The sequence below is a fragment of the Erythrolamprus reginae genome, chromosome 1, assembly GCF_031021105.1.
Source record: "Erythrolamprus reginae isolate rEryReg1 chromosome 1, rEryReg1.hap1, whole genome shotgun sequence".
Taxonomy (NCBI): Eukaryota; Metazoa; Chordata; class Lepidosauria; order Squamata; family Dipsadidae; genus Erythrolamprus; species Erythrolamprus reginae.
The window spans coordinates 56,438,073-56,448,824 of NC_091950.1; the positions used below are offsets into that span (position 1 = coordinate 56,438,073).

The 10,752-nt window shown below is 37.1% G+C and overlaps 1 protein-coding gene across 1 annotated transcript in view; it reads left to right on the forward strand.

The window, feature by feature from the left end:
- Positions 1 to 7,934, forward strand: part of PRIMA1 (proline rich membrane anchor 1) — a 76,578-nt gene extending 68,644 nt beyond the window's left edge. Inside the window, exon 5 of the mRNA XM_070753419.1 lies at positions 6,343 to 7,934. Within this exon, the coding sequence (XP_070609520.1) occupies positions 6,343 to 6,445 (103 nt within the window). The 3' untranslated portion in view covers positions 6,446 to 7,934. The remainder of the gene's footprint in view (positions 1 to 6,342) is intronic.
- The last annotated feature ends 2,818 nt before the right edge of the window (positions 7,935 to 10,752 follow it).

Genomic DNA, 10,752 nt, shown 5'->3' on the forward strand with positions numbered 1-10,752 from the left:
CATCTCTTTCCAAAATTTTGTACTACCGGACACTCCCAAAACATATGCATAAACACCCCTCTCTCCTGACATCCATGCCAACAATGTGCCTTTACATTCTTAGAAATATGTGCAAGTTCCAGGGCTCATCTAGACTGGAAGGGTAACATTTTGGTGGCCAAAGCTAGATTTAATGTTTTGGAGACAGGAAGAGGTCACAGTGGACAAATCTTATCACTCGCATGGGTAGGACCAGAATTTTCCCATGCTTGAGTAGCCTTTGTTTTTTTTTTAAGCCATGTACACTTATTTTAGGGTGTGTCTGTGTGTTTCCTTCAAACTGATGGAATTTTGTGACAATACTGGTGATGGAGCCACTGCACATATTGCAAAAAAGGAGGTTGGGAGTTGGAACCTCTTCCAGTTCATATGGAAGACAGTTTCTATGGAAGAGACCTACATGTTTTTTTGGAAGTGCTTTGTAGTGGAATAACTAACAAGTAAATACAAATACAATAAATAAATAAAGCAAAGTTGCAAAAAAAAAAAAACCAAACAAACCAGAAAGCCTACCAAAGGAAACATATCCTAAAGGCTTCAGAAACAAAGACTTTGCACAGCATTGCTATCCCTGGGTAGCCTTTTGCTAGGTTGGACTCCCAAGTGTGCCTAAAAGAAAAAATCAAACAGAGAAAGGCCTTCATTGATGTTGGTTAAGAGTGGCATATTCTTGCAGCAGAAAGCATTCTCCAAACCAAATGGGACAGAATGATTGTTAAACATAAAACAGCAAACTGTAAATTCATCATATTCTAAACAATGCTATTTTGTCCAGCATTAAGATCAAATATGTTCTTGTTTAATGCAATCTCATTTTAGTAGTACAAGTATGCATGGATGCTGTATGGATTCAAATTCTTTAACTTTGTTTTGTAACTTTTATTAAAGTTTGTTGCAAAAATAAAAACCAGAAGCACACACAGATGACTGATTCAGCTGCGGAAGGAATGCTACTGGTAATAGCTGTTCAACAGGTTAAAAGACTACCTTAGAAAGTGTAGATTGTCCTGCTTTAAAAGTGTTTTGGCTATCAAGAATCCTTCACTTGGTCAAAGACCGGACAATTCCTTTCTAGACCTTACATTCTATCAATGATTCCATCAGTTTAGAGCCCAAAAAAATCAAGTATACATACAAATCAAATAAATAAATAAATAAATAAATAAATAAATAAAGTTAAAAGCAAGTGAATTGTTTAAATATTAAGAGGATTTGAGGAGATTTATATTAAATCTCAGTGGTGACCCTGAACGATTTGAAAGGACATATAATAAGCATCTAGTTCCAGAGGAAGAGAATAGGTGAGTATAATTCAATTAGAATTACAATCAATGACAAAATGGAAAAAGAAATATTAAATACATGAGACAAACCCCTTCATCTTAATTAATTTCAGTAATTTTTAATTTAATTTAACTTAAAACTTAATTACGATTAACATTTTCTTCTTTGAAAAGAGTCAATCATTTTTGCTATTTAGCGGCCATTTAAAATTACAACACTGAAAAAAGTGACTTAGGACCAGGTGGGGGTTCCTGCTTAACTCCGCTACTGGTGCAGTTGCATGCACAGCTCTGGGTGCGCATTGGAGCGAGATTTGGCTTCTGTGCATGCACAGGAAGAAAATCTCGTGAGAAGATACGCGGGCGTGCACAGAAGCAGAAAATCACTAAAATCTCATGCGCCCATGCATCCTCTCACAAGATTTTACTTCCTGCGTATGCACAGAAGCCAAATCGTGCTCACCCGGCGCTCCATTTTCATTACCAGATGCCTCCCCCACCCCCGCCTAGGTAGGAATCTAATACTATTTAGGACCATTTTTCACCCTTAATGACTGTTGAAGCATCCCTATGGTCACTTGATCAAAATTCAGCTGCTTGGCTATTGACTCATATTTTTGATAGTTGCAGTATCCCAGGGTCATGTGATCATCTTTTCAACCTTCTGGCAGGCAAAGTCAAAGCCATGTTTCACTTAACCATGTTAACAACTGAACTCTGCAGGGATTTCACATAAAAACTGTGGCATTTCACATTTTATGTGAAATGGAGCAAAAATCACTTAACAGATACCTCACCTAACAACAGAAATTTTGGGCTCAGTTGTGGTTGTATGTTGAGGACTACCTAGAATTGTCTAAAATAGAACCGGAGGTAATATCTCTAGCCTTTCCCATCCAATATTTCATAATTCTTCTTTCCTACCATCATGGGTTTGTCAGAAACAAATCATGCCAAACGAATCTCATATCATTTTTCAACACCATAACCAAACCAATGCAACGCAGTAGACCTAATATACCTGGACTTCAGTAAAGCTTTTGATAAAGTAGATCACAATCTCCTAATCCACAAATGAGGTTTAAATGACTAAATCATCCGTCCTTTTTGGTCCCTACCTTCAGTTTCAAGCAACACTAAATAAATGGTTAGATTTCAATGTAACATAAGACTGACCATGAAAAACAAGCATTGAAAGAATTTGGCATTATTAATATATATGGTAATTAGATTCAGTTACAACCTGTTCTACTGTACTTTCTTCCCATAGAAATAGTTGCAACATTTTCCAATGGTTGTGGCCCATGCTTCTCTGTCTTTCTCTCGTAGTTGCTTTGCTGTCTGAATGGGACAGATAAATAAGAATAGGATGTATTTAACTGAACATTTAAAAAATAATATTCTCTTGGTTTTTTGATGCAGGAAAATGAGAGATGGAAAGGTTATAAATTTGCACTCCTATTTCATTTCTTTGCTCAACATCATAAAGTTTCATTTGTTTAGCATAAAATTGCTCCTTTCATTTTAAAGCAATTTTACAAAGTGCTCAATCAGTGATTTGCTAATTAGCAAAACAACTGCATGTAGAAGATTTCATAGTAGACATGTTAATGAGTTACTTCTGCTTCTGGCATGAATTTGGAGTGGATTTGCATGGAGCGAATATTATGAATTTAAAGAGCACTTAACATAAACCAGTACTAATTGCAAAACAAATGGCAATTTAAAAATATGGAGCAGAATGGAGAAAAAAGTAGAACAGAATTGGAGTAATGAAGATTGAAGAAATATTTTTAAAAATAATTAGTTTTGTATATACATATATTTCAGATTTAACAAGTAATTGGAGGCTATAAAGAAAATTTGCACTAGGACAGTAATGAGGACTTTAGATTGTTTTATCTACGGTGCTTTCTTTTGTTTTCCTAAATATATAACATACACTAAATTATATTATAAGCAAGCTATAAAACAGGGTGGTCAGAAGTTAGGAACATTATTTTTGAAAGATGCATACTTTTGAAAAACTCAGTTACACATAGACCTTGACTTGCAACCCCAGAATCTATCACTGGGTGAAGTGGTCATTAAATAATATGCCGACATGACCACTTCACTCAACAATCCTAATCCCAGCTCCTCTAGTTGTAGTCATTATGTGAACAGAGCAAAAGAGCTCCATGGGTGGTCTGGAACTCCTGTAGTAGGCTGCAGAAACAAATTTTGAATCTTTGGGATCCAGGTTTGTTTCTGCATCCCACTGAAAAAATTCATCTCCTTTCCATGCATGGAACAGAACCCTCTGTGGTGGGCTGCAGGAACAGAGTGGGATCTTCAGGATCTGAACTCCCTTTTTACACCCCTCCCTTTTGCACAAAGGGAACCTCCTTTAAGAGACTGCACAAAGATGGTACTGATCTTTGGAACCTGACCTCCATTTTTGCAATCCACCTGAAGAGTTCCTCAGTAGGCAGCCCTATTACTCTTGAATCTCAGCTTCCTTTTCATCATCAAAGAACTACCTGCTTGACAGAGTCTCATCTCCGTGGCAGGTGGTAGTAGCTTGTAACCTTCCCTGCTGACTACCCCATTGACAATCTAGAGCAGTCCTTCTCAAATACTGTAGTGCCCTTCTCATATCAATGCCGGGGGGCATATGTGACCTGGGTAATGTGTGTGGTCCCTCTCAATTGATTCCCTGGATAGGGAGTGTTTTCCCAGTTGCACGCTGCTCTGAGCCCGGAAAAAAAGGTGGCGGGGTAGCTGCATGGGTTCTTGTTATCGGTGGGCGCTGCAGTAGCCATGAACTTAAGCTGGCCTGGCCCCGTGTAAAAAAGAGAGCCCTAACCACAGTACTGTAGACCTGCTTAACCAAAAACAGGCTCCACTGAGTTCAGTGTGACTTGCTTCCAGGTAAGTGGATAGAACAGCCTTCCCCAGCCAATAGTTTGCTTGCAGCTTATAATAAGTAAAATAATAAATATTGACACTAAAATTCCATTGGGACCCAGATCAGAGAGTTGGGGGGGCACGAAATGTTTACTTCTTCTTTTGGGGGGGATGTAACAGAAAATAATTGAGAAGCACTGATCTAGAGAAATTTGAAAATGGTGATCATATGATTGTGGAGTGCTTGGAAACTGGTCTTAAGTGCAATATTATGGCCATGGGTGGGGGAAGGAGCAGCATAATGTTTTATGACAGCCAGAAGTGCATATTTTAAACAGTGTGTGACTATTTTGACTATTTTTTGATGATCCTGAAAAATATGGATATTATTATTATTATTATTTTTATTATTATTATTATTATTATTTATTAGACTTGTATGCCGCCCTTCTCTGAAGACTCTGATTAATACTTTTGATCAAAGTAAATTAGTTTATAATTAAAAATATCTGATTAAGTAGAAATATATAGTAATAAGCACTATGCTTAATCACTGATAGTTCCTGTAAGCTATCTTTATATTCCATCCTTCCAAGGTTAATAAAATGAGGACCCAGATAGCTGGGGGCAATATGCTGACTCGGGAAACCTCTTAGAGAGGGCTGTAAATCACTAGGAAGTGGTATATAAGTGCTATTGCTGTTACAATTCACCTGTGACAGTACTGAAGTCACAATTGACATTAATAAACCATAGTTCATGTTTGCCAGGAAACAAACATATTTTATGAAACTTAATACATTGTAGCTGAATTGGATTATCATCATGCTAGAAGTCATCTTAAATAATATAACTGCGTTATTGAATAGTACATTTTATGTAATTGTATTGCTTTTTGAAAGTTTTATAATAATTTATACTAATTGTAAGTCTCTGTATTATATTGTTGTGCTTTCTGACTCAGAGACCATAATAAAGATTTGATTGATCATCATACAATCAGTTATCATAAATTCTTCATTTTGTGCTTACTGAAACAGCATTATAATTGTTGGATTCTCTCCCCTTCCATCTTATAGCTAGAATTTAAAAAGCAGAGTTCAAAGTGATCTCTGGGGCTGTATGCCTTATAAAGCAAATTTGAATGTCATAAATTGGTTAGTATTGATTGTTGCAAAAGTCTAAATTGTATACACGTCAGGGGAAAATAGGTTAAAATTACAAACTTAAGTATTCACGTAAAAGCAACCTCTTTAAATTGGCAGTTTAATGTTAGCAATAATAATGCAACAGTGGCTCTCATCACGCCTCACAGCAAGGAGTGAACATGCCCACATCTGCATCTCCCAGAAGAAAGTAAAGCCAAGGGTCTATACAGGGGTGCCAAACTGGCGGCCTGCAGATCAGATGCTTCACATGCAGACCATGCCCACCCCAGCTCTGCAAATGGGAAAAACACTGCGAAATGTTATGTGATGACAATGTGACATTGATACCCATCTGATTGATTTAGAAACAACACTGTTTTTCATTTGTAGACACTTAAGCCAAAACTTGTTTGTTTGTTTGTTGCATTTATGTGCCTCTCACCTCTCTATCAAATGATTGTGGTATACTGGGGTTCTGTAATTATGTATGTATGGTTTGTTTTTCATACCTAGATATTTCTGAATGTTTCTGAATAGAGTAGCTAGATGATAGGTGGAGTAGAAAAAGGTGACAGAAAATAGTCCTTTCAATCAATTATTGCCTTGCATTTCCCCCCTATTTTCCTTGTTCATGAATATGCAACCTGCTGCTCTCTACATATTTATCATTGGCAGTCTTGCTGTTATTGATGAGAATTGAATATCTGGAACTATCTGGGTGCTCATCCCTTTTTTCTGTCATCAGGCAGAAAATTCTTTAGTAATTCATGGTGTGGATAAATAGTCCAAATTTGAAGATTTGTAGAATTGCACAAAGTTGTTGGTGGAATGAGATACAATATTTTTAGTTTCAAGAATCCTTTTTTAATTAATCATTTGTACAGAATGTTTTTCAGCATTTCTAATGTAATTCAGTATAGCTAATGAATTTGTTTTTGTCTCCTTTCTTTTTAAAATATCACTTTGATTGGGCTTCAACGAAGGAAACCTATGAGAACAGAAGAGAATGGAACAAGTCAAGCTGAATATGCAATGACATCCTGTCAAAACAGCAAGACAGTTGATGCTAACAATGCAGTGGCGTAATTTTCAAAATCACGTCTTGAATAGTAAACATTAAAAGCACACGTGGAATATGCAAGGTGGGTGAAATGGAGCATCAGGAGAAGACTTATGGCCGAGGACTTCCTTTCAGAAATAGCGCACGCTTCAGATCTTCTGAGAAGAAAAGCAAGTGACTCCTCTGGCTTGCTGAGTGTCACAAAAAAGTGGGATTATATCGGGGGCGACTCTGAAAAGGGGATTCACAGAGGCCTACTCACTGCATGCTTGTTCTTTTGAAAGCAACATTGCAGTGCCCCTTCTTTCTTCCTCATCTTTGATTGACTGTTTATTTTTTTTGAAAATGCTTCAGCGATCCTTTGATGATTAAGAGAGTGATCTATTCAAGACGGTAAAATGCCATAATTGGGCTTGCAAACTCAAGCTTTGCATTTTTCTGTTCCTCTACAATCTTTTTAAGACCCACCCTTTATGATGATCATATTGTTAAAGTGGAAAATCTCCATTCACTGAAAGGGAACATCCCTCCCTGCCCAGCTGCATGATTTCATGGAATGTATCCCCTCCTACACAATCTGATGGTCAGATATAGATGCCACTACTACAGACATAAAGAAATTCAGAATGTCTTACAGCAATTAGCTTTACTGATTGAAAGAAAAGTGTTACCTAGGTTAACATTTTTAAAGTGTTTTAAATACTGTTAATCCATAGTTCAAAAACATTTTGGGCCTTAGTGTAAAAAAAAAATCTATATTTGGGTACATCTATTATTGTTTTGCAGTTTTGCACATATATATCCAGCACACTAATCTGTAGACAAGATCTCTAGAATGATCTAAAAATGTTTGACTCTGGAGGACAACAAGCTGCAATGGAAACAACTCCTTAAAGACTTTCCTATTCCTTGAGTAGCTCCTCCAAATGAGTGCTAAATAAAGAATTTTCTGTTGTAGGGAAAAAGCTGTGATAGATCAGTCCCGTCTTTAATAAGGGGCTGCCAATAGTGCCACGATTGTTCTGTGTTGTATCACTTTGTGATAGAGTACCACAAACAGTTTAAAAGCAAAATCCAACTCTCCATTGTCATAGTGTCTTGTTAGGCACAGTCACTTTAATTTGTAAAAAATGACTGATGCTATTGTCCATACCTTGATTAAGAACTTAAAATATGGTTTCTGTCTTTTCTTTTATATGCCTTCATTTGTCACAGTTCTACCAGCAAAACAAAGCAAAATGATGTGTCACGATTTGGCTTCTTGTCTTGCTGTCAAGCTTCAGTGATATTCTGTCTTTGTAAATTCAAACAGTCTAAAAGAAGCTGCAGCAGTTCTGTAGTCTAGAATCTTGGTATTGTGTCAGTCCTAAGTCCTAAGAAGCTGGTATGCTGGCTGAATGTAGCTAGGTTTGTCTCCGAGTATAATTCCAACTTATAATCAGTTTTTTTCAAATAAGAACTGAAGACCTTTTAAAAGTGAGGGATGGGGGACATCTCTGCATTGAATTCTGATACTCCCTCACTTAGACAAAGTCATTGTATAATGTTGTCCCAGTTAAATATGAAAAATGGATGGGTGAGTGAGTGAGTGAATGAATGAATGAATGAATGAATGAATGAATGAATGAATGATCTTAGAGCCTTTGGCCCATCAATAGTATACAATAATACTTAAAAATAATATACCATATTTTTCAGAGTATAAGACACAACTTTTTACCCCCAAAAGACGGTGAAAACCTGGCTGCATCTTATACACCAAATGTAGCCCTACCCAGCTACCCCCATCCTTTGGCCTCTGCTTCCCAGCAATTTACCTCCTTGCAGCAAACAGTGCAGAACCTGATTAGCACAAGCAACTGATTATCAACCTCCTGACCCACAGCTGATTGAGGCTACAGGCAGGCCATGTGCTAAAACTGAAAGTGAAACTAGCTGCAAGGAGGCAAATTGCTGGGAGGTAGAGGTAAAGGCAGAATTTTATTTTCTTGTGTTAATTAGACTGCTGAAACTGGATGCAAGGAGGTAAGTCAATAACTAAATGTCTATAGACTGTTTAAATTATTAGACTTATTTTTTAAAGACTGCTATTATTGTTCTAGACAATTTAATAAAATGAAAAAGCTTTTTAAAATAAATACTCGATCAGAAGAGGCCCAGTGCTATTTTATCATAACAATAATGTATACTTCCAGAAAGCCACATAACTTTTAACAACATCTGTACAAGTATAAACTGAATGTAACAGAATCCTGTTTTAGTATTAAGATAAGGCAGCTGAGCTAAACCTGACTGTGATGTTTGGAGTAGATCTATTTAAATAATTGGGAGGAGTTAGTGTGACTACATTTAAGAAAACTTTCTGGCATTAATTATGCTGCCGTAATGTACATTTCTCCAATTCTTTGCTATTTCTATGGGTCAGGCACACAAGCACAGAAATGCACAGCAAACCGTGTATATCATCGGTACTCTTTGCTGGCAGGCAAATTGCTGAGAGGCAGAGGCAGATTCCCCCCCTTGTTTTCCTCTCCTAAAACTAAGGTACATCTTATACTCCAGTGTGTCTTATACTCTAAAAAATACAGTAGTTAGAGCTGTTGCAGTAACAATAATTTGCCTCTTAATAGCAATATAAAATACTTTTGCAACCATTTTAGTTGTCTGAGCTGGCATCAGCAAGGCAGTAAGTTACATAAAATAAATAACCTATTCCTAGGAATCTTAAAAAGTAGTTGTAATTGGGTTGTATTTTTTCTTTATATCCCAGTAGAGGATACAGTACAAAAAAGCACGTTCCCAAGGAGTGTAAGGGTTGCCAGGGTGTCTCACTAGAAAATTGGTTCCTTATAAATCTCATTTCTAAGATGGATGAGGAAAATTCATTTAAACAGGACTTGCTGAAAGAAATCCTAAACATTCCTGTTCGATATGATAGTGATCAAAATATCTTTTATATGATTTCCGGTAAAGATTAGTATATTTCTAGAAGGCTGTCATCAGTCACTGGAGAAATAGTCATTTCTGGCAAAGCAAAATAGGTGATATCAACATATTATTAAAAAGGCCCATATGTATTTGTCAGCACGGGACAGCCAAATCATTCATATAAAAATTGAACAAGATTGGAGTCAAGAAAACACCCTTCTCTAGGTCTATCTATAGTAGGAAATATATTAGTTAAAGTGCCATTAGGACAATATGTAATCTGCAAAAAGGATTTAGAATAATTGCCTTCTTATCAATTCTGTTTTCCATAGTAGAACCCTGAAACAGATGAGATGAGCGGCACATAAATCCGATAAATAATAAATAAATAGAATTGAAAACTGCTCTAAGCCATTAAAAATTATGAAAAGATTACACATCAATCCCCAGAAATATTTCTCAATGGGATCGAGATGGCAAATCGTGATGGCATGCGTGTAACAAGTGGCATGCCAAGCCATATATAAGGGCACACGACGCATTGCTCTATGTCAGTTCCAATGCGCATTCTGGCCAGCTGATTTTCAGTCTTGGGGAAGGCTGTTTTTGCACTCCAGAGGCTTCAGGAGGCTTCCCTGAAGCCACCTGAGTGCGAAAAATGGCCCAATGGGCAAAACAAAAGTCCATTTTTCTGAATTTCTGGTTTGCCCGTTGGGCCATTTTTGGAGGCTTCAGGGAGGACTAAGGGTAAAAAATGGCCCAACGGGAGGGGTGCATGTGCGGGGATTCACACAAGTGCAGTCAGGCATGCATGGGGATGGGTTATGTGCCGGTGCTGTAGCGTGCATGCACTCCCATTTTGGGCACAAAAGGGAAAAAAGGTTCACCACCACTAGTATAAGACCATATGCAATCCAGTGTCATCTGAACCCAATCTGCTCAGTCCCCAAGATGTTAGGATCTGCCAGCTATATCTTTAACTCATTTAAGAGATTCATAGTATACAGTTTGCCTACTCAGGGCTGTTTTAATGCCTGGGCCTGATGGGCACTTGCCCCTGGACCCCACAAGCATAGGGGCCCCTAATCTGTGTCTGTTAACCCTTCAGTGCACCTTGTTTCATATAAATACAGCAATATATTTATTACATTTTATTGTATTTTTAAATTAATGCTAACATGCAAACATGTTTAATTTTATTAACCATTTACATTTTTATTCCCGTGAGTAGCTGTTGTATGGCCCCAATACACTGTTAACACAGCCCTGTGCCTACTGTTGATAACATGGGTACTATGATGGGATTTGTCTGTAGAATTCCCTTCTATTGTTGATAGAAATTTTTAAAACAAAACAAAATTAATAAGGAGTAATGCCCACCATTTTGAATTGATTTTAATAAATT